The following is a 25,428-nucleotide window of genomic DNA, read 5'->3' on the forward strand; positions in this document are numbered from 1 at the left end:
GCTCTTTGCTTTGTGTAAAACCCACAGTGGATGGATGACTGCCGGAACGGCTGCATCCTGCGTGGAGACACCAAACCCAAAAGAAGAAAAGTTCCTTTCACATACGTCTCTTCACATTTGGGTGCACATGGCTTCAGACAACACAGTCTGGCTTTTTCTGCAGACAAAACTCATGCTATGGTTGAGTAATGTTGCGTAAAAGTGAATGCAAAACTAATTGCAACATTTAAAATATTTTAAAATACATATTTTTTCTCTCTGATTTACATTAGCTCTTAATTATTTATATTATAACAACAGTTAATCCTTAGCAATTGCAAACAACCCCACACAATCCACCCCTGCGGTGGTATTTTCTTTATCTTTCCTACGGCTCTTTACTTCTGGGTTACTAAGCCTATATATGCAAAATTAAATGTACCTGGAAGGATATCCCAGCACGGTAATTAATCACATCTTCATACTGCTTTAACACATACAATGCTGAAGACCATCTCACTATCACACGAGAAATTTCTCTCATCAACTACAGCCTGTGTTTTCACTTCTCATTCTACCCAGTCACTAAAAGACCTTTGCCTTTTTGTGAAGATAAAAAGAAACTGGACTTCAAGTAAGAGCTATTCGAGTTACACAATCCCTTTGGCTATGTTCCACTGATGACCACAACACTGACAATGTTTCATTTTTCAGAAGCTTTACAGTAATTTTTCAGCTCCTCCATGTCAATAAACAATGTTTCACCTGTTAGATCTTCTGGAATGTGAGAAAACACTTTCTGTTGTTTCTGAGATGACTATCAATCCCTTTGAGCTTTTTCATTGATGCTCTTCGAGAATTCCTATTTTATCTTTTCAATGTGATAACTGTTGTGAGGTAACTGTGGTGCTATCTGTTGAGACGAGTCAACTGTTTCTCCCTCATATCCTCAAACATTGAATGAAACTCCTCAGTCCTGAAGTTCATGTGAAATAGCAACATCACTGGCTCAGAGTAGTGATGAGCAGTATGAACATTTATTACAGCTCAAATGAAAATTAAGAACCTGCATGTCATTCCAATGGGAAACACCACTACTAACATCCTGCATGCAATAAGAGCAAGTACTTTTACTATAATTGGTAGTCCTAAAAAAGGGAAAAGGAAAAAATATAAAGAAGGATATTTAATGAACCTCAGTAATACTTCTGCATCTATTTGTGTTTTGAAATTTTAACGGGTAAACACTTGAAGAAATACAAATGTCATTCAGCACTACTCAAAACATAGACACTTTGCTAAACTTTTAGAATGTTTAATTGTCAAGAATTGGAAAAAAACCATTATTTCATCTTCTTCCTTGGCAAATAGAAGCTGGTTCTGGTGGCTACAGGTGTTTGGTCACTAATTTCTACTTTCTTTCTTAGCAACCAGATACTTTATGTAACTTACTGTTTTCCCAAACACTTAGTAAGAATTTTAGATCTTTTAGATTTTTCAAAACACAGTTCCACAAACTGTTTTTAAAATAAAAAAAAAAAAAGTTGGAATTATGTTAAATTCATTGAGAAAAATACAAGTTAAAATATAAAACAGAAAAATAAAATTGCTCTCAGAGCACCTAGTGAATTACTATTCACATAAACACGAGTGTATGTGTGCATGCCCATGTATACAACACTCTGCATAAGCTGAAAATGCAAGTTATTGTAAAGTGTCACATTTACAATTAATAAAAATGTTTGGGGTACAGTACCAATCCCTTTAGCCCCATCCTTTTTTCACATTTAGAATATTTCATGAGCTGCTGCAGAATACCAAGTCCAAGGGCCTAATTCTATCCGAGGAATTACAAATTTAAACTTTTGCGTATCAAAGAAAAATACCTAAGGTTTTGCAACATACTCCAGTTATCAGTCCTTCAAAGTGAATGCTACCTCTAACTAAATCACAATATACTATATTTTCTTTTCTGCACAGAACACCTTTATACAGTTCAAGTAATTCTCTCTCTCCTGTGCTTCCATTAAGCATTCACTGAACTACTGTTCATCTTTTCTACTTAAAGCAATTCAAAAGTAAGCAACAGTCTGCAGAATGAGCCACGAATTTAACCTAGGTTACATAGTTCATTAAAACCTCAGTTCTGGGTAAATGTTAGAGTCCTTAGTTGTGTGAAATTCCATTCTAATTATTTGGAAACATTCATATTTGCCTACCATCACAGGTCAAGCTTAAGCAATCAAAATTTCAGTGATACCAAGCAGAGATAAACAATATGGACTTTATATCAGGGATATTTATCCTTGATTATCTTATCTGCAAAGTTCTATTGACAAATTATAATGAACCTTAAGATGTCTTTTTTCTAAGAAGACTGAAAGTAGAAGACTAAAAGTACATTTCTATTTTTTACTACTGTAAACATGAACTTAAGCTAGAATAATTAAATAAACAGAGGGCTTCTAACAAAGCAAAATAAGGCATATTATTTTAAAATTTTTGTGTATAGAAATAAAACTTAGCAGGCCAAAGTTAAAAAGACAGAATCACAAGCAACTTCTGACAAAGAATGTCAACGATTACTAAAAATGAAAGATCAGTCATATGGAGGTGTGTTCTATTTAGATTAAATTATATTCAAACGTAGTTAGTTCTTGGAAAACATTTTCCTCCTACATACATTCTTAAAGCTGACTTTTTCATTATGGAAATGATTACTACTATTACACCACTTCCATATTTCTACATTACCACCCTAGTGATTGATGTAATTTACTTTAATCAGACACTCAAAAATCAATGAGCTACACTGCAGATAGTTTATGTCCCAATATCCCACTTCTGCAGTAGTGCAGATTAGTCTGGAGTTATTTTATATATTTGGAAATACATAAAAATACCCCTACTCATACTATACCTCACACTTATCTAAGATTGAAAATAAATCAGTAACACCTTTTACGCAAAACAAATTTTCAAATTCTTTAACAGTACAACTCACTTTTCTCAATCTATAATTATTTCAAAAAATAACTGTGTCACTATACTTTGCTAAAGCTGACTTCGTATGGCTGAAATCCATCAAAGATACTATGTTTGCCTACTTAAGTCTCTAAATATCAGGAAAGTACTGGGAAGTAAAATCAACATCATCTCAACTTTTCCCCAGAAATTACTTCAATTTTAGTGGGCATCGCTATTTTGCAGATGAAAGGGACAGTAAAGACCACATATACAGCACAGGGAACTGCCAGACCTCTCTTTCAATAGAAGTGAAAAGTCATGTTTGGTCATGAGAGTCAACCAACCAAACTCTACACTTAGTCTGTACTTTATAATTCTATTATCTAATCCACTAAATACATATAATTACTGTCAAACTTTACAATCTATTGAGCTGGGCACTAAAGGTTCCCGGTAAAATATTATCTACATCTACCCTTTCAGTAACCTGTGATCTGATAAAGATGCTATACAAATACTAGAAATGCTTATTATAATAATAAGCATTCATTTCTCTCTGTGAGAAAAAACCCATGCAACCAAAGAGAGAAATGATGGACCTATGAGTTCACAAATGCAATTCTCTTAAGCTAAGTGCTTGTTGATGTGTTTATGTAAATCCCTAACAGTAACACTGTCCCTAACAGAATTACACTAGTTGCATATAAATAAGAGAACACAAATTCTTTAAGCAAAGAAAATTTGACACTTGCATTAGGGTTTTTTTTCCTATCTGTTTACCTAGGCATTCTGGATGGACTTCAGTTATAATTGTTCAGCCAATGCATAGCCTCACCTCTGTCAATGGCTGCTTTGAGAACGGTGAAAACTCTGCAACAGGTAAACCACACGCTCTACAAGAATAAACAAATAAAACAAGAAAAGCCTCCAATTTTTTTCCTAAATCTCCAAAGAAAGCCATTATGTCAATATTATTTTCAAAAGATAACCTTTTAGTCAAGATCATCCCATATATTCTTTGCATCTGGAGAGACAGAGCGATATGCTTCTGTCATCTGACTGATGAAAGCAAGATGCCTACTCTGTGTTTGGTCTTATTTAGGAACAAAACCTAGAACAAATAACCCAATGTGACGCAGCAAAACCTGGAACAAACATCCCAATGCAACCCAGTCGCTGGTGTCAGACATGCTAGAGTATACTAATGCTCAGCTCAGATAAACACTTTCTCAGCCACACACAAAAACTATGACTCTAGAAACACATCACCAATCTCAGAATGTTTCTTAGCATTACCTAAGCCTCTCTACAGTTTGGTGATACACTTTGAAATTAACTACTGGAACAATTTGATCCTTAAACATATATCCTCCCACACCCACAAATCAGCACTGGACATGGTACTAGGCCATCACCCCGTTCCTTTTATATTGTCTGTCCTGCTACCCTCTGACCCTCCGGGACAAGAATCACTGTACCTCGCATATCTCTTGCTCCTTAAATGTGACTGCTGACAATAATCCCATTTTCAATAAGAAACAGACACTTTTAAAATAATCTCAGAGCACATTTTGTTTTTAGAGCATGATAAAAATCTGCAATTGATCAGGCACATTCTTCTCAACCTCAACCATAGCAGTACTATCATTTCACTATTATTTGTAAGGATAACACCACTTTCCTTTCTGTTAGTCAAGTTGGCTTCTTGTTGTGACAGCCTAAAGCAAACTCCCTTTGGCACCAACCCAGTAACTCCACAATTATCTTACCTACCTTACTCTTGGTTAAACACGAGTACAACTAAAGTTCTGAACCAAGCCCACTATCATCAATAAAAGAGTATGAAAGTTTACTTTCCACACCACGCAAAATGAGAAGAAAGAAGTTAGAAATCACAGAACACCCTTGTTCAAAAGACTAAACCATCTTTCTTTAAAAGACTGAACTACAGCTCATACATGCAATGAAACTTGTCAAGTAGAGGTTTTGTCAGAGGTGATAATCTGAAGTCCTATGACATCAGGAAACAAGACAATGATAAAGATAACAAATTAGAAAAATGGCATGAGACTGCCATAATATTTTGTTCTACGAACAGTGTTTTCAGGAAAGTCAATGATTTTTCCATTGACCCATCATACTTCACCAGCCGTCATTTTGCTCGTGTATTTTGAAAGTAATACTTCCTTTTTCTATACAGGGGGGAAGGAAAAAAAACCAAACCAGATTTAGGCTCACGTACATATTTAACATGGGTTTTTTAATGTTGTACTAGTACTTGCACTTACAACATACAAGCAAAGAAAAAAAATATTATAAAAATGGTTTTCACTGTCCTTTGATACTTCATCCTACTGCCAAAACACAGAATCACTGAACGACTGAAGTTGGAAGAGACCTCCAGAGACCATCCTGCCACCTAGAACAAGGGTCACCTAGAAAAGGTTATCCAGGACCATGTCCAGATCAAAGATTTCTGAAGACCAAATTTTTCGTATGCAGTGCCTGGCTCCTGGATGAAAGGATGAGTGAATGGACATCTACACAAACCTCCTAAAATATATGTCACCTAACAAACCTGGGACAGATAGAAGTATAAGAACTATTTTATTCTCCCCACCAGAAAGATAAATGTCTCTTTGACTACAGAACAGCTCTCACTGATTTTTCTTTCCTCTTGTTTTTACATGTCTTCCTGGGGGAAGATATTTTTGGTTGGTTTTTTTTGAGGGGGGCAGGGAGGTATTGGGGTGTTGTTCTTTTTAAAAGGAAGTGATAAATGATTTTTGTGAGTGTCATTGGTTCCATTACCTATAATAATCTCTTCTCTAGCAGTAGAAAAGCATATAAAATGTTGTCTTTGCAGACACTGAAGCATATAAAACTAAATTTAGATTTCTAATAACAAAGGTATTGTAAAGATAAACTTACAGTAAAGGCCAAAGTAAAGAGCAGAGCCATATCACTAGGAACAAAAGAAAACTGACTTGCCTAGAGACATTACATACGTATTGCAGGGAATTGAAAAGAATCAGAAAATCTGTAGTTACAATATGTTACACTCCATACTCTAATTTAGGTCACATCTTTTACAGAACGTGGAAAGAATTTACTTGGGTTTTAACTCATTTTGAAAAGCAGAAGTGTGATCAGCTCACAACAGACAATGTATCAGCCTTTTCCACTATTTGGACCTTTGAGACTTTTAAGACTACAGTAAGTGCTTCCTAATTCACAGGGGCTTCTTTTTTGTTCCGTAAGAACAATTAGCAAGGACAACAATAGTAGCTTCCTACACTGCATGTATTATTATCTTTGTACTCCTAGTGTTACTTTCTTCCCCTCTATTTCTCACTTCAAGGTGGAAGAAAGTACATTTTTTTACAGTCACAGTGCTGTGCCCTGGGTGACCTCCTATTCTGTTGAAGAGATGATACCCAGAAACATACGTGGCATTTCTAAGTGTTCGGCATGAAGACTTTTGATCATCTGCAGTAGTTACAAAGCTGGCTAGGCATAACATCCTTAGGAACAACTAACATATCAAAATTCAGTCACTCTATTTCTGCCTCTAATAGCAAATCTTGGAGAGGCAGTGAGAAACCTTTCATTACTACGGGTCCAGCCCCATAGGAACTGACAGCCCAATATATCTGCGTTAAAACTGTCTATAAATTCCCTCAGTTGAAAGAAATTTAATGCACACGCTATATATTGCCTTGGTCATTGTCAATCTCATGGCAATTAGTGCATGAATCTCGTGTAAAACTTCAGGAATTTCAATAAAAGATCAACAGCTATCAACTACTTTTCAGGAAGAATTATTATAGGGAAGAGCATTTGGTCTTCAAATTATCACACTTCTCTTCCATACTGACAGCAGTCAATTCTATATCAACTTTTTCTTTTGATTTTTTTTTTAAATTTTGTGTAAAATGAAGACTGCACTGGACAGCAAAGTTTATACTCAAAAAATAACAATAAAGATGTGAACATTTATTCTGATGACTTACGACTTATAAAAGAGTTGGTCTAACCTTTTATGTGAGCTTTTATATATCAAAATTCAATGGAAATTACTGGTTAAGTCCACAGAACTTACACTTACTAAATTTGATTTCTGAGGTTTACTTTTTTCTCTCAGATTTTCTCTGTCATTTTTATGATGACTCTGTGCAAAGCTATGTTGTACTTCTGTACATTTTAGTCACATCACAGTGTTTCATACTGTTAGGACAGTCTGTGAAGTTTTGGTATTGCGTACACAAAGAGGCACATAATCATTTGCTATATTTGTTCACAGTTGTTACATCTGCATGAGTTTGTTACCAGCACGAATTACATGCATATAGTTTTAAATTGCTTGTCCCTTCTAAATAAAAAATAAAAAAGTTCTGTTTCAAAACAAACAAACAAACAAACAAACAAAAACACCAAAAAAGCAGACAGCAGAAAGACTGTAAAACCAGCAGATTGTACTACGTTCTTAGACTCTGTACTTTACAAAAAAATTGCCCTTAAAAACTTCTGTCCTTGAAGCCTCACAACACTGACATTATGCAGGGATTCAACTTACTACACCTAAGTATCAAAGGCATTTTGGACAACAGAGTGTATCTACAACTCCTGCACTGAGAGTGAGATCACAGGAGTAACCAGAGCCCCAGCTGCACACGCCAGGGCACACACCACCATGTTTAAGGAATGCAATTCCACATGCTGCTGCCTCCTGCTTACCAAAACAGTGTTCTACGAACTGCCTGAAAGGGAAAGGTTGCCTCCGGCTTCAAGATACGTCAACTCAGAAACACTTGTGTCCTTGTGCTACCGTGTGTCTCTGTTTTGATGATTAAGATAAATACCTAGTGCCTGGAAGTCTGAATTCAGAATTGTCCTACCAGTTCACAGCATACACAGAGAGAAGCCGGAACTTAAGCTTGCCTGTGTTTGAATCCAGGCGTGGTAGCACTCTAAGACTCTTTCAGAAAGAGGGTGGTAGAAAATGTACAGAAAATATCAGCTTTCTACTTAAAGCAGCTACCCTTCACTGATCTTTCCTAAGAGGACAACAACTTTTCCCACGTTTATTGCTATACTGAGGCTTCCACTACAAGAAAAATGGTGGGAAAGTCTGTACTGTAAAATGAATTTAACACAAAAATTTTTCATCTGAGTTAGCTAATATCCACCTAGCACCTCACTCATTCATACCTGCTAGAAGAAGTGACTTGCCAGATGTTCAAAGCTATGAACACTTTCAAGATTTGTAGTTGGTTATCATTCACCTACTTTCTGCAAGACCTACTTTTATTCCAGCTCTGCTGGGAGAAGTATCACCTGCTGACCCTTTACAGAAAACACAGAGCCAAGAGAGGTATTTTCCAAAGAACTGTTCCCAGCAAAAAACAGAAGGAAAAAGTGACCTAATGACAGAAGAGGAAAACTGCACTTAGCTTATGTTCTTGGTAAGTGCAAAATCTTGGCAAAACTGTAATATAGATTCATTTGAAACAGTCAATAAAGCAGATGTTAAGCTTAGCAAAATGAAAAAAACTGCCACAGCAATGCCAAAAAAACAGTAAACCATAGAACACTGAAATTTTCCAAAACAACATTAACATTGCAGGCTCTTCAGGAAGGGTAGACAAGGGGTGTGCCACCCTCTATGTCAATGACCAGCTGGAGTGCATGGAGCTCCGCCTGGGGATGGATGAGGAGCCAACCGAGAGCTTACGGGTCAGGATCAAAGGGAGAGCAGGGACAAGTGACATTACAGGAGGGGTCTGCTACAGGCCACTTGACCAGGAAGACGAAGCAGATGAGGCCCTCTATAGACAGATACGAGCAGCCTCAGTTCACAAGCCCTGGTCCTCCTGGAGGACCTCAATTACCCTGATATCTGTTGGAGGGACAACACAGCAGGGCATAAGCAATCCAGGAGGTTCCCAGAATGTATTGATAACAACTTCCTTCTCCAAGTGATAGAGGAGGCAATGGGGAGAGGTGCTACGCTGGACCTTGCTCTCACCAACAAGGAGGGGCTGGTGAGGAATGTGAAGCTCAAGGGCAGCCTTGGCTGCAGTGACCACAAAATGGTGGAGTTCACGATCCTTAGGGCAGTGAGGAGGGCACACAGCAAGCTCACTACCCTGGGCTTCAGGAGAGCAGGCTTTGGCCTCTTCAGGGATCTCCTTGGCAGAGGGAAGAGGGGCCCAAGAAAGCTAATTAATATTCAAGGATCACCTCCTCCAAGCTCAGGAACGATGCATCCCAACAGAGAGAAAATCAGGCAGAAATGTCAGAAGGCCTGCACGGATGAACAAGTCGTTCCTGGGCAAACTCAAACACAAAAAGGAAGCCTACAGAGGGCTGAATCAAGGACTAGCAGCCTGGGAGGAATACACAGAGAAAAGGAAAACTAGGAAAAATGTGGGCCCTCTCCAGAAGGATACAGGAGACCAGGGTACCCAGGATATGGAGAAAATCCTTGAGCTCTCCTGAGGAGCTCAACGGATTTTTTGCCTCAGTCTTCACTGGCAAGTGCTCTAGCCACATTGCCCAAGTCACAGAAGGCAGAGGCAGGGACTGGGAGAATGAAGTACTGCCCACTATAGGAGAAGATCAGGTTTGAGACCATCTGAGCAACCTAAAATTGCACAAGCCCATGGGACCTGATGAGATACACCCAAGGGTCCTGAGGAACTGGCAGATGATGTTCCTAAGCCACTATCCACCATATTTGAGAAGTCATGGGAGTGTGGTGAAGTTCACGCTGACTGTAAAAGGGGAAACATAACACCCATTTTCAAAAAGAGAAAAAAGGAAGACCCAGGGAACTACAGACTGGTCAGTCTCACCTCTGTGCCTGGCAAGATCATGCAGCAGATCCTCCTGGAAACTATGCTAAAGCACATGGAAAATAAAGAGGCGATCGGTGACAGCCAACACGGCTGCACTAAAGGTAAATTGTGTCTGACAAATTTGGTGGACTTCTACCACTAGGATACAGCGTTCGTGGATAAGGGAGGAGCAACTCACAACATCTACCTGGACCTGTGCAAACCATTTGACATTGTCCTGCACAACATTCTTGTCTCTAAATTGGAGAGACACGAATTTGAGTGATGAACAACTCCATGGATAAGGAATTGGTTGGATGGTTGCACTCAAAGAGTTGTGGTTGCGGCTCAATGTCCAAGTGGTGACCAGTGAAGAGTGGCATTCCTCAAGGGTCGGTACTGGGACCAGTGCTGTTTAACATCTTTGTTGAGATTGACTCCACCCTCAGCAAGTTTGTCAACAACACCAAGCTGTGTGGAGCAGTCAACATGCTGGTGGGAAGGGATGCCATCCAGAGGGACCTGGACAGACTTGGGAGTTGGGCCCATGTAAACCTCAGGAAGCTCAACAAGGCCAAGTGCAAGGTCCTGCATGTGGGTCGGGGCAATCCTAAGCACAAATACAGGCTGGGCAGACAATGGACTGAGAGGAGCCCTGAGGAGAACGACTTGAAGGTGTTGGTGGATGAGAAGCTCAACACGACCCAGCAACTTACACTCACAGCCCAGAAAGCCAACCACATCCTGGGCTGCATCAAAAGAAGTGTGGCGAGCAGGTTGAGGGACATGATTCTGCCCCTTTACTCCGCTCTGGTGAGACTGCCCCTGGAGTACTGCATCCAGCTCTGGAGCCCCCAACATAAGAAGAACATGGACCTGCTGGAGTGAGTCCAGAGGAGGGCAACGAAGATGATCAGAGGGCTGGAGCAACACTCCTATGAAGACAGGCTGAGAGAGTTGGGGTTGTTCAGCCTGGAGATGAGAAGGCTCCAGGGAGACTTTATAGCAGCCTTTCTGTACCTAAAGGGGGCCTACAGGAAAGAAATAAAGCCCCTACACGGAGGGACTCTTCATGAGGGAGTGTAGTGACTAGATAAGGGGCAATGATTTTAAACTGGAAGAGGGTAGATTTAGATGAGGTATTAGCAAGAAATTCTTTACTGTGAGAGTGGTGAGACACCAGAACAGCTTGCCAAGAGAAGCTGTGGATGCCCAAACCCTGGAAGTGTTCAAGGCCAGGCTGGATGGGGTTTTGAGCAGCCTGGTCTAGTGGGAGGTGTCCCTGCCCATGGCAGGGGGGTTGGAACTAGATGATCTTTAAGGTGCCTTCCAACTCTAACCATTCTATGATTCTATGCCATGAATGTTTAGATTAATAAAGTGCTCTATTTTATGCTTCCTACAATAAAGGTGAACTAGCGATTCAGGTTGAGGGATTTTCCAAACGTCATTTTCCATGTCGCAAAACAACTATGAGTTTAGAAAGCCATCAAACACTAACACATTTCTTTTTTCATGATGAAACATAAAAATGGGACCAAAAAAAATAAACCAAAAACCAACTATCTGAATCATGATCACACTATGTACTATTAATAGAAAAGCATAAGAACACTATAAAATATTCATGGGATTTCCTTATAAGTAATTTAGAAATGAATACAACTAAAAAGACTGCAATAGCATGTTTTACGGAAAAGCCATTTGTGTGTCTGAAACACTGAAAGATGTATCAAAATTATTTTGATTTTGTTTGCCTAGCATGAAAAAACAAGTACATATATTCTCCTTCTATGTAATTTAGTAGATCAGTATGTTGTTCTTCATTGTTCATCCTCAGTTTGGGTTTTCTGTTTTATCACATATTAGAAAATGACTCACCAGGAATTTACTTTGTTTTTATTCTCTTTTTTATTACAAAGACTTTGGGGGACAGTCAGCAGATGTAGTGAACAGAGAACAGCTTAATAGTAATTACCGTGTCACTTGAAAGAATTTGAAAACAAAGGAGACATCAAAAGATGTAATGGGCCAAGTCATCAAAATTTGCCAGCGTGCCATACACTGAAAGACTGGATATTATACAAAGCAGCCGGACCTCTTCTTGTTCCATACAGGGGAACCATATAACCAGCAGGCTGATAAGATAAATATCGCTAAACACGGGAGTGTACAGTAGCTACTACCTTTTACACAAGTGTCCATTAGAAAATACTGGTTTTAGCAACAGTCAATGAGACAGCTGCTGGTTTCTGTCCTATTTTGTCTTTTTTTGATTCAAAATATGCATTTTCCTATTATATTTTAAACCAAAAAAACTCAAAAGGCCTTAGAATTGAATTTCACAAATTCTCTTCTAGCACTAAAGAGGTGTAGGGTGATACTTCTATGGACATCACAACTTCACCCCAAAATGTGTTTGGCCCCTCTAAAGAGTTCAGATACAGCTGGAATTTTCAAAAATATTCACTTTCAACATCCAAGTTACCGCTACAAAGATTTCTAGTGTTTTTCCACTCTCAAATACCGGAAAACATTTATGCAAGACCCTCAGAAAATCAGATTAGAAATAAATGTAGCCATTCACTTACACTGACTTTACGAACCATTATGAAGAAAGGACATATTTTCAAGTACCACTGCTCAGCCATGGAAGTCCAGGCCACAAGCTGTCCTCTAAAACTATAGTTTCAAGAAAAACACTACTGATGATGAAACCTGAGACCAAAAAAAGTTGCAATTCTTTCCATGACTACAATGGCAGTTATAGTAGATCAGCAGTGAGCTCTGCTGCAAGTTCCATCAGAAATTTTAATATCTCTAACATCACATGAAGTACCCTAGCTCAGAAGCTCCTGAACTGTATTAATTTAGACCTCCAAAAAACCCAATCCACCAAACCAAAAAAAAGCCTTTCTCATTATTAAGCTTTAATCTGTGCCCAAAGATCAGTTTTGTATAAGTCTAGAAAAGCCTCTGCCCATATATATCCAAGAGTAGGGTTCACTACATGCAGTGATGGTGCCTGATACTTTAATGAGAGCCAGCTTACTGCTACAGGCAAAATTTAATTTTTCTAGACAGTCGATTAAGGGCCAGGATGCTGTGCAGCTTGTACCACAGGGAACGGTAAGTGAGGAAAAGAAGAAATATTCAGATCTAAAGAAAGGTAAAAGGCGCTTAGAGATAGGATGCAGAACAGGGAAGGGATCCCTTTTTGAGCTAGGTTTGCTGCTTCTCTACAGCAGAAACAGAAACATTGGAAACAGCAGCAGCACAGGTAGGAACAGCCAGCTGTGACACTGTGCAAAAAGAACTGTTTTCTGACCCTTGATCCTCTCTCACGCAGCGGCAGAGGCGAGCCTGACTCTCCAGGGCTCTGGCACATGCGAAGTAGAAAAGGGCTAACAGCTATTTCACTATCTAGAGCTATCTACTGCCCTGAGCGACTGTCTGCCATGCCTGTGGCAAGACAATCCTAATTTTAAGAAAAATACTGAGGGTGAGTGTGGGCGTGGTGAGAATAAACCTTGAACACCACTAAATTCGAATTACTAGTTTTCCTTTTATTTAACAAGTACAAGAGTAATACCATGATGTGATTTTTCAAAAAATTATATATCATCTACACATGCTGAATTCCTATCCTTTTTCAAAGGTAACCAGAATTTTTGTCAGATGTATTACAGCATAATGTGGTGTAAAACAACCATCTCAAATCATTTATCTCTCTCCAATGTTTACTGATTACAAGTATTTTCCTTTTGATTAAGTTGCTGGTTTGTTTTCATTAACAGTCAGATGACTGTTATGACATGATCAAAACCAAAAACTGTTACATTGAACAGAAATCCTGTAACTAATCACCTGGTAGGGTGACCATGACTATTTCCAGACACTTCCTCAGCCTCTGTAAGCCAGTGACAGATTGCAGTTATTAACAGGTCAGTGAATAAATTAATTCCAGGGCACTGGAAATTATGCTCATGAAATGAAAAGTGGCCTTGCTGACATTGCATCACTATTTCTAGACAGTGTGCTTGAACACCAAATAAATCTCACAACTTGGATAAATGCCAAAAACTAGTGACCTAGTTTCATTAGGGTGGGAAAAGACTAGCAATTGGTCCTATGAGAGCAGATTACCAAAATAACTTCACACAAAAACATTCCATAGAGAATTTTCTTGAAATCAGACATTTTCCAACCGAACAGGTCACTAAAAATCCTCTCTCCCTGCAAAATGCCACAGTCTCAGATCCATTAAAGTTTAAAGTTAAAATGCACTTACAGTACTCGTGTTACATTCTGATTAAACAGAATAAATATTATCTTCTTTCCATCTCATTATGTTTTTCCATCTAATTCATAATAATTTACCACTTTTTTGTATCAAAACAACTTCTGCATTTTCAGTGAAAAAATTAACACTTCAGGCTTAAACAAAGAGTTTTTATTAATAAAAGTAAGTCTATTTTTAAATATTCACCACACAGTAATCTGCTCAGTAATCTTTGATTAAAAATTCCTTGGCTTCTCTTCAAAAAACACACTGAGTATGGATGAGCTCAACAGCTGTCGACATAATTTTTAGGAACTTACGAAGCATTGTTGCGTCTATACTAGCCCCCATTTATATGCTCCAACTGGTACTCCAGAGCCCCACTCCCAATTTTTCGCCCCCAGTAACATCTATATTGAGATGGAAACATATTGAAGAGGGGAATCATTATAACAATACACAGTAGAAGATATTTCGTTATCTTCTTTTCATCTTTCCAAAGCCTGTTGCTTCTTGTAAATTGCTTTCCATTCACTAACCAAGTGAAGTGCAGAAGGCAAACTGAAATACCACTAGAAAACTATTGCACAGCTAAAAATCCCGCAACATTCTTTTATAAGCCAGACTTGAACATGACATAGTAATGCAATGCATTAATCCCACCCAGCAATCACTGCTTACACAAGTCCTTACTACAACATGCCAATGACTTAACTGCAACTCTTCTCTGTGTGCTATGCACAGTAAGGGTCACTTGTGGAATGACTTACAAAAAAGATCTAGAATTTAAAAGACAGGAACATACTGCTCATTTAATCTCCTCAAAATTCTGCGTTTTTTGTTTCCCTCTAAATTCCCTCTGGATTCATTACTACTGAAGCAAATCCTGAAGGATGATCATAGGTTTTGTAGTTTTTACTGTGGCAAACACTGACTTCAATGGAAATTTTGACCAAATAATGACATCAAGACTTGTAACTAAGTTTTGGAAGAACATACCCATCATTTAAATTTCAAAAATGCTGTCGGAGTATCAGGGCGGGAAAAGAATAAACAGAACAAAAAGACATTTCTTTAACAGAATCAATAGGGAAGTTTTAGCATCTTAATTCTTTCTCCTCCTTTATTAAAAACTTCTTAAATCCTCAGGTTTGTACCTCCAACCTGTCTTGTTTCTCTGTCAGTAACCTCCTGATCAGCATGCGTTTCTCTCTTGCACCTTCTGTCTCTGCTTCTTTGCACAAAGTCTTTGTTCAAATATAACGTTTCTTGAGGGCTCCATCCCAAATATATGTACAGACTGTGGCAGTATCATAGCTAGATACTGTCAAACTGTAGACTTAAAAAAAATAAAGGGCAAGTGAAGGAGGGGAAGGGGGGCCACAGAAGCTGAGTCACTTAAAACTGCTTACAGTGGCTTATGAGCTGTTTGACTCCTAAGTATGAATGCTGCTTTTCTCATGTGCAAGAGTCTTGCAGGTCTTCTACACATACTTTTTATCTCAGCTTCTGCAGCTAAAAAACACATTCGGTCATCACTTTTAAAGAACTACCAAAAACTACCAAGTGATACATAATTGATCAGCTACATATGTTAGTGTCCAATGTCTCATCTTCATCATCTTGTATTAAATTCTGTCTATCACTACGCAGATTAACAAGCTCCTTAACACTACAAGGAGTATTTTCGTCACCCTTTTAACACATCTTATTTAGGGACAAAACAAGAACTAAAATGAGGAGTTTATGTTTTCTGCGCTGTCAATGCAAAGAGACAGGGGTGCTGCACAGCAATTAAGACTTCCAAAATTGCCTACACGATATGAGTAATCTTCTTCACTCCTTTTATTTCGTTGTCTTCCACTGTTCTGGTATGTTTTTCATACACACATACAGATAGTTAGTAATGATACATTTCTACTTGATTCTGCCACTAAAAGATAAAGTTTTATTTTTCCCTCACCACCTCAAGAAATTAGAAAATAAATCACCAACCTAGATCAACTGGCTCATGTATTTTCATTTATCATTGATTTTTTAAAGTTAATAATTTTCTGTACTAGACTCTTACTTTCACCTGCTTATTTTCTCTGTCTTTCGTAACACTCCCTAAGGAGTTCTTTCTCCTTACCACTTGTGTTACCATAGAGATAGGAGGAGTAGAGAAAAAGTTGTGTTAGTTTGCCAAATAGAGCATAAGTGAAGTGACAGAAAGGAAGGACACTATTGAGACAATACTTAATCTTTGTCAATGAGCTGAAGTAGGAGTGAGTCTCCTCAATACAAGAACACAAAAAGGTAATTTGACAAGAAGGTGGAGAACCTTAAAATTCAGAGCTGCTGACTATGGAAGAAGCTGAGCCTAGAACTTTGAAGCTCAGGACTTTTGTTTTAGCTCCTAGTCCACCGCAAGAGGTAAGACAAGTCAGTAGCTACTGAGTTTAATTTGTCTAATACTAAATTCCAAAACACAATTTTTTTTAATTAAAAAAAACCACACAACTTCAGTATGCCAATTTTTAAAATAAATTTTCATGCAACTGTATTTTCCATATCCAGCAATTTTTATTCTTCTCATGCCCCACCTTTCCCCAGAAACATCACTTATTATTAGTCTTCCTTTCGTTTTTGCATAAGCTTAAAAATAAGGAGTTGAAATACAAGAACTTTACACGAAAGCGTGCAATTGAAAGTATTTATAATGATTTTGGGCTGACAAGAGAGCCTGAGATAGACATCATGTGCTGGTTTCAGGACATGTTTGGGGATGAAAAGGGTGGTCTTTTGCAAAGTAAAAAAAGGTGCTCTTGTACAAAGTACATTAATTTTGGAAGTTTTACAAAGACTAATTCCAAACTTTGAGCAAAGGGAAAAATCATTTCATCAAAGGCATTCATGAACTCTGATGGATCTTTATAAGTGAATACAAAACTCATTTACCCAATTAGTTGCAAGTGTGTATACAGATCATTTTAAATTGTAACTGACTTTGGAAATATAAAGGTTACTTTACCCAGCAGCATTTTAGATCATTCTTTTCTCTATTTACTTTATTCTCTCCGTGTCCTTTTCACTTGAGTACCCCAAGTGAATATATCTTACTTTGCACCTATGCTATGAAATCTACTGTGAATTCCACTCATGTTGTTACAGTCTGCCTAAACTGTAGTTTCTATTCAGTGTCATACTAATCTATATATAGTGAGAAAATATAATTGCAAAAGTAAAGTTTGGGTTTCCTGTCTTTTCAAAGCTTCACTCCTTGGCTACCAATGGCACAGAAATGGACTGGAAAAGATGCAAATGTGATAGTAAAACCATGCTCACTGAAATGGTACCTGAACGGGGGACGGAAGAAACCAAACCATTTGTTACATTTTTTCATTTTTCTGTATGTACAGTATTTTACATTTTTTCACTTTTCTTTATGTATGTACTCATTCAAAAATGTGTAATCCATCAATCTCACAAAACCATTTTCAAACCAGTGAAAGCAAATGTACTTATATACCTGTAAGAATGAGGAAAACAACTGACAACATTGCTCAGGTTGTAAGAATGAATTTTAATAAAAAAAGTACTCAAAAATTTAATATCGATATCAAGAACAATGTTTTGACATCCCCAAAACATGACAGAGGTCTAAAGAACATTCAATCATTGTTTGTTGCTAATGATTAATTTCTCCATAGGTGTATTATATAATCTCAGACCTTCTATGCTTTGCTTTCCAAGACCAAGAAAATTCGCTTTCTCTCCTCTTACACTTCCTCTAATATTCAACTTGGCTTCTGGGGCTTTCTTGCATCCTCGTTTTACTTCCTCCTTCCTCTGCAGCACCAGAGGACTAACTTTAACTAGATACAGTATATTGGGGATGCAGCGCTGCTCCTTATGATATTGAAATTTCTCAAACATCTGTTAATTCTGATTTGTGAACAAGACATCTCCAAATTTAGGTTAGGAAGAAATGCTCTGCAATCTCTGCTAGCAGAAACAACTAGACTGCCAGAAGTGGTCAATTTCTTACACTGCATTTGATATTTTGAATAACTTTCTATACAGTTTCTGCAGTCACTTGGGACACTGATGATAGCCTTGGACACCTCCTTTTTCTGTAGTGTAAAACCACTAGTTGTGGTTTTAATACGGTTTTGGAAAGTGTTCTATGGCTGGCATGCAATGGGAAAAGCACAGATTGTTCTGTGGATTACCCTGCAAAGGTAAGTACTGTATGCTTCATGTAGATATAGGGGATAGTTCTGATGACATGGAGTTCTATTATCTTCTCTTCTGCTGTACGTTGCCACTACTTGCAAAGTATTCTAAGTATTCTCTTTATACAGAGAGACTGTAAATAAAATCTGCAAAAGATTAGTTTTATGCATGGAGCTTCTGCAGTGCTAGTTTTGCATGACATTTTGAAGTTTTGCCTCAACACCATCACCATTACAACTGATCATAAAGCTAGGGAGATAATGAGTCATTTGATGAAAAATCAGCTTATTTTTATTTAAGAAAAGGAAAACGTTAAGAACCACAATTCTCCCTAACTTACAGAAGCAGAACCAATTTACCTCCCTCTAGTAACATTCTATATATTGTGTTTAATTACTTTGAGTAAAGAGTGGATGTTTAAACATCTGTTTTCTACATTATTAGCAATTTTTTACTTCAGGCCATTCATTTAACATGACACATAAAATAAACATCACAAAATATTAAAATGCAAATAAAGCTATCTAGACTTCAGATGATTGAAGAAAAAGTAGATAAACACCCTTAGAGTAACTAATTTGAGCATTTTACTGTATCAAATCATAATAGGCTTGTAAATGCTCATGTTAGACCTCAGTAAAAAAAAATTTAATAGTTTTTCCTAATTGTAATGGAAGAAGAAGAAGAAAGTGCATCTTCTTGGTTGTTTCACAGTAAATAAATTTTAAAGAACAATATTGATGAAATGCTGAAGATGTTGATTCAGGAGCTTATTTGAAACTCTCTTCTATTTAACCTGGGAACTCTACAATATTAAAAATCTGACACAAGACTGCGATACAGATACAGGAGAAGTAAGAGAACTCACAAGAGAGTTTATGGATTAATTGAAAAAAAGAGAAACCAACTCAAAGCTAACTGTTTCATTTTGGGCTTTTTTTCCCAATCAGTCAGTCAGCTGTCACAGGGGTAACAGCTGAATTTTAATAAGGTAAGAAGACTCAATGTAATGAGTAAAAACATTGTCCATGTAAGAACTATGGAAACTCTATGGAAAAAGTAAAGGAGAAGACAAGAGTAGGGTAGTGAGAGTAGGAATAAAGATCGGATGGAGAAGTATAGTATTACTCAGGCAAGATGTATAAAGTTACACAAAATAAGCGGATTTTTGTTTCTAAATATCTCTGTAATACTGTACTATCAAATAGCATCTATACGCAGAAAAAAGACACTAAATGTGCAGAAGTCCTGCTTCAGAAACTACCACAAATGGTGACACTTTAATTTTTTCAGTATTTGTCAAATTCAAATATTCCTATTACTGTTGAAACTGAAGTATAGTTTCTAAAGAATATTTCAACAATATATTGTAAGGTACGTCAGATTTCAACTTGAAATGTCTGACATTTTATTTAACCTTTACACTTGGATGAATTGTACAACTACTGCTGTTAGCAAGATCACATTCTGTATGAGTTTTTCACATCTGGAAATTCCCTTGACATCGTTCTCATCCAAAATATAATATTTTTTCAGCTTTAAAATGCAACCTGTAACAGAGACCTTCACGTTGTTTTTAAAAACAAACAATGAATACTTTAAGAAATAAGGAAAATACACAATGACTACCTAAATCCAGTTTTCATTCTTACACTCATTTTCTTCCTATGCAAAGAAAACTGATTTGTCAGTGTGTTCCTCTGTCATCTTTTATAATCTTATAATCTACAAGTACTATAAATTACACACACACGTTATAAAGTTTAGAAAAACAGTCAAAACAATACTATTACCAAAGTGGGAAAAGGAAATCACAGAAATACTGCCATTAAATCTCTCCCTTGCTATGTCTTTTAAAGACAAAAAACAGACCAGCCTACTACGTAACAAAGATTCAGTTTCAGCTTTGGAAAAACAGGATTCAATGTAACTTTAAGATGCAAAAAGAAGACAGGTTATTTACAAAGACTTTTTAGAAGATTTAACAGAGATTTTTTTAAATTTTTTTTTTAAAGTCTTCTTGGTAAAACATGCTTTTAAACTGAATGCTGTCAAGGAAAGCATGATTGTAGGGATCGTGTGCTGGGTTTTTATTTTACCTTTAAACAGTGGAAGACAGCTCTGTAATAAAGTAGTGGGGTTTTGGGGAGGAGCAGGGAAGAAAAAAGACAAAATTTGTTTTGATGAGCTGAATGAAGCCTTGCTAATTAAAATGTCTTTATAAACAAAACCAGAAAAAGGAGTGACAGCTGTAAGCACACAGGCCAGTAGCTACAGTTTTAATCTAGCCAGGTCGAATTATCTGCTGACACAAGTGTATTAATTTCAATGAAGTTCCATTTTTTTTGTCTTTTTTTTTGTGGAAACGTAATTGTTGATATATACCAATACCTCAGCTTTACATATGAAACTTTCACAGAAAAAAAAAGCATACAGAAAACCCAAATTATTTTTTATACATAAACCTATCTTTCCTAGTTCTTATTATCACAGAATATTTTCCCTAGTACAGCCAATGATATCTCATTCTAGTAACAAAGTAAGAAAGTTTATGTATGTTGTTTACAAGCATTTTTATCTTCTCATAACAGATTACTGAGTGGTATACAAATAAGATACTAACAAATAAAAGCAGATCTGCCAGCAAGGTATCATCTATCAGTTGCAGGCCCAGTATAACATCCATTGTGAAAGTCTAGAGATAAACAACAGAAATAAAAAATGGGTGGAGATAGCTTTAAAACATTACACAGCAGAAAAGCAAAGGACTTCAGATACAAATGCTCCAGAACACAATTTTCAGCTAAGGAGAAACTTGTCACTGTGAAACCCTTTTTTTGCAAGTTGAAAGACACCAGAAACCACATTCAATTAATGAAAGAGGTTTGCTTTCATTTTACTTCAGTCTGGGAAATAAAAACAAAGAGAAGGAATATGATTTCTGTGTAAAAAAGACTCTTCCTACGTTATGCTGAGTTCTGTACAGACTACAGCGTTACACAGAAAATAAGTTGTTTAAACAGCTTTTTGACTAAGAGATCCAAAAAATGAACTCCTTTTAGCAACAAGCAACTTTGAGAAAGACTCTGGCTGATAAAAAGCATCTCCTTAAACCGAAGAACTAATAAAGTCTGTTTTCACTGGGAAATCCTGTCTCATACAAATCTTTGCTGTCCAGAGAGAGGAGTATTCTGACTGAAACATTTTCCACAGCTAGGACATCCACAATGCCTCCCTCCTGTGCCCACTCTTTCATGCCCAATAATAGGTTAGTTCGTGCTGAAACTTTTCATCTGAGAACAATAAAATTTTCCCTTCATCTAATGACCTACTTGTAATAAAATTCTAGGGACCATCTTTTTTCACAACCAATATCCTGTAGTCAAATTAAACCACAACTGGCCAACCCCAAGTTCATAGGGAAGAAAAGTGAGGAAAAGAGGGGATGAACAGACAAACAGACAGTCTGACATATATGCCTGTTGTGGTGGCATAAGACTGCTTGTGCAATGAATACTGATTGGCACAGTTTTTTAGAAAACAAAAATCGTCAATATTCATTCTCAGGTGACTTCCCCAGCACCGAGTTACGAAGTCGTCTTCTCTCTGTTACACGCTTCCTCTGGTTCTCTGAATCTTGACTTCCTTACTAGAAGTGGGATGTAGTGAAGAGGAAAAATGGAAAGATTTTTTACCTTCCCTAGATCACAGTCTGGCAACTAAGGCTTTTTTCATAGTGGTAAGAATTGGATTTAAATTTCCAAAGGTAGAAAAATCAATCTTTCTCCCTCCCAACCTAAGCAGACGGTCTGTGCAAAAAGCTGTTGTATAAACGGAGGCACTGCTGTCACCCGACTTGGTCTTGCTCTGCTGTCTGCCATGGATGAATTTTCTGAGGAGACTCACCTGCTACCACAGGTAAGGCATGCTCTACAAATGCCTACCTGGTTAAGACTCTCAGCAGACATAGAAGAAACAATTAATTTTGGTATATTAACCAGGATTCAACTAACTGCTGCTCAATCTTGGACTACAAAACGTTGCAGTACTTCTGTACATATTCAAAAGCAATATTTCTCAGAGCTGGGAAACATATGTTAAAACTGGTTGGTCACCAGACAGCAGGTAGCGCAGGAGCATTGGTCCTTTTGATGACCCCATTTCAAAATAAGATGGAATGAAACAACATAAAACAAGGTCCAAAAGCTCATAGACGATCTGCCCTGAATCTAGATTTTAATAATATTAAATTCTAATAACTGTCTTCTAACATAGCTTTTTGAGTGCAACTTCCTGGGTTTTTAAAAAAAGTGAACAGAAAATAAGGAAGTTCTTCATACAGCCTCAGACACCCACACTGATCATCACCCAAGTTAAGATCTCTACATCTGTCATGTACTCATGGCAGCTGATGGAGCAGAATAAACGCGGTAGTAGCTCCAAGGGACCTACTTCAAAGAAGAAACACATTTTGCCAGTGTGTTTCAGAGGTACTAGATGGCAGTAAAAACCTAATTGAGGTCTTTTAATGGCTACAGCTGTTTTCAGCTCCACCTGAAGTAAACACTGTAAGAAAATATTCCATTAACCCACGAAGCCTATGATTCAAGTGGGCTTCTCTACCTAAATGCAAAATTCCTTCACTCATTCTTCACTTTCTGGTGACACAAAGCATGGTCTGTTACTATTTGGATGACAGGAGCCAAAAAGGGTTGAAACACTGTCATTGCTCAAGAGGACTGCTGCAAGTACAGGCTGATCAGGCAAAAGTTGTGATAAGCTCTAATACCCTTGGCAAAAATAATCCTCAGAAAGGCTGATAGGAATAGGGAAAAAACTGATCACTGAACTTACCCCAAAACATTTCAAGTTTAAAAGGTATTGTAACATGGTGAAATCTGTCACATTTTCAAGAAGTTGAAGACATATGCCCAGATCATTATTTTAGGATGAGAAAACAAACGTTTTTCAAACCTCAGCCTTTCAATAACAATAAAACATTCTGAATTAAACTCATAATGAGTCAGTCATGTAACATTTCAAGGTGAAAGCATTAGAAGTTTGAAACATCTATAATTAACTGAACATAAGGAAACATAAGACAGCCTAAATAAGCTGAATACTGAGAATACATGGAGAACTTGATCTGAATTTATTGAACTGCAGAGCATTTCTCCAACAGTCTCCTGCAGAATTCCTTAGGAGGGGGCAGAATGGGAGGACAAAGGGAAAAAAATTGCCAACAAAGATAAACAACATAATTTTCTGTCTTTTTCTTCGCTAGGACTTATTGTCAACGGACATTATTTCATGAGAACACCACCAGAAGGAAATGCATTCTAAAAATCATCTACACTATTATCTTTATCCACTGCTAAAAAGAGACCAGTCATCATAATTCAGTTTTCCTTATGTAAAATGTATCTCTGACCACAAAGAAAAAGAGACAAGGAGAAAGAATTGGCTGAAGTCACAATTCAACAATAACCATAATAATAGAGCACTTGAAATTGCACAATAATTGCCTAGATTAGCGATAGGATGGGATAGATCTTACACAAAGTTCATACCAGTGCTCCCATTATGATAGTTCTTACTGTCCTCTCTACATGAGCCACAACGGTATCCAACTAAAATTTGATACAGTGTTTTCAAAATAAATTCCACCAATTAGAAAGAAAACAGGGGCAAATAAAGGGTATAAAGTTCCCCTGAACTTCCAGAAATGAAGGCCAAAGGTAGGTGGGGGTCACAGGGATGCACTTGTTTTCGAGTTATTGCCCTTTCCCCAGAAAGGCAGATATCTTAATTCAAGTGACAACTATTTATCCATAAAATAAAAACAAAAGGTTTCATAACACAAAGACCTCTCAAACATTATTCATTATCTAACTTCCATTCACCTTGAATCCAGGAAGAGTGAGTCAACTGGCCTTCCAAATAGAAAAGAGGTTTATGACCCCAAAACTCTCAAGAAATGTTGGTAAAACATATACTTTCAATTTTTAAACTCTTTACAACCAATTTACAAGCAGCATGACAACAGAATTTGAATCCTAAAGTACTAGATGTTATGTAAAAGTGGATCATTATTTAAATTACCATTTTTGTACACTGATAGTTAACCCCCACCTTTTTTCCTAGTCTGATCCTTAGCAAAGTTATTCAGCTTTCAGATCAAGACATCAAATGTCATTTACAGAATCACTCAATACTTAGTTAATGAAGACTTTGATTAAAAACATAATATACAAGTGCCACTCCCTAAAAATGAGAAATACATTTTTTAATTATTTTTTGGTAAGTAATATGAGCCATAATCTTTACAACAAGATCCTTAATAGAACTATAAAAATAAGAAGAAATTAGTAAACAACAATCCAAAATCAAATATCAAGAGCATGTGTTATTTAGTTATCCGTGGTAACAAAAGCAAAACATTCATACCTGCACCTGGAATGATTGCCAACTTTGTTTCAACTAGGCCCATTTTAGCAGAAGAGGCTAAAACACAGAATGTAAATGGGTTCTTACTATAATGTATAGGAAAAAAAACTTTGGAAAATATGTAATAATGACCTACAAGATTGTTACATTTCCTTCATAAAGAACAATCACTTAGAAAAAAAGAAATTGTTTATGAATATCTTTAAATAGATTCAACTGATCTGCTTTTAGTAAAAGATCCAACTACTCCCATCAAGGCAAGTTCTGTACTTTATTAAATTTCACATAGCAAGTAAGCAATTACAGTAAGTAACAGAGACTTATTCGCAAAATTTAAAATACTAACAGAAAAAGACTGTTACTGTTTAACGTCTTAAAATGGGGTAGAATGTTGTATCTGGTTATTATGAATTCTCTAAGGGTCAAACAGTTTTATATACCCTAAGTTACTGGCAACTGTTCAGAACCAAGTTTCCGTTTCCTTTCCACCAAATGGCTTTACAGTTCTGACAGCTGGACAGGTCAAGGCTCCTCTTTTCAAGTGCTGTTGTCATTTTTCTTTTATAACAGCTTAATTGCTTGTGTAATAGTACTGTCACTAACAACTTTTGCTTTTTCCCTGCAACCTGTTTAGATAAAATCAAATCTCCATCTAGAACGCTTCAAATACAGAAGAGGAAAATACTTTAACCACGA

At 37.1% G+C, this 25,428-nt stretch overlaps 1 protein-coding gene across 1 annotated transcript in view; it reads right to left on the reverse strand.

Moving 5' to 3' along the window:
- AUH (AU RNA binding methylglutaconyl-CoA hydratase) overlaps positions 1-25,428 on the reverse strand; it is a 111,368-nt gene that overhangs the window by 35,886 nt on the left and 50,054 nt on the right. The window contains exon 6 of the mRNA XM_074570683.1: positions 24,733-24,789. Coding sequence (XP_074426784.1) covers positions 24,733-24,789 — 57 coding nt within the window. The remainder of the gene's footprint in view (positions 1-24,732; positions 24,790-25,428) is intronic.

Source organism: Larus michahellis, chromosome Z (genome assembly GCF_964199755.1).
Source record: "Larus michahellis chromosome Z, bLarMic1.1, whole genome shotgun sequence".
Classification (NCBI taxonomy): Eukaryota; Metazoa; Chordata; class Aves; order Charadriiformes; family Laridae; genus Larus; species Larus michahellis.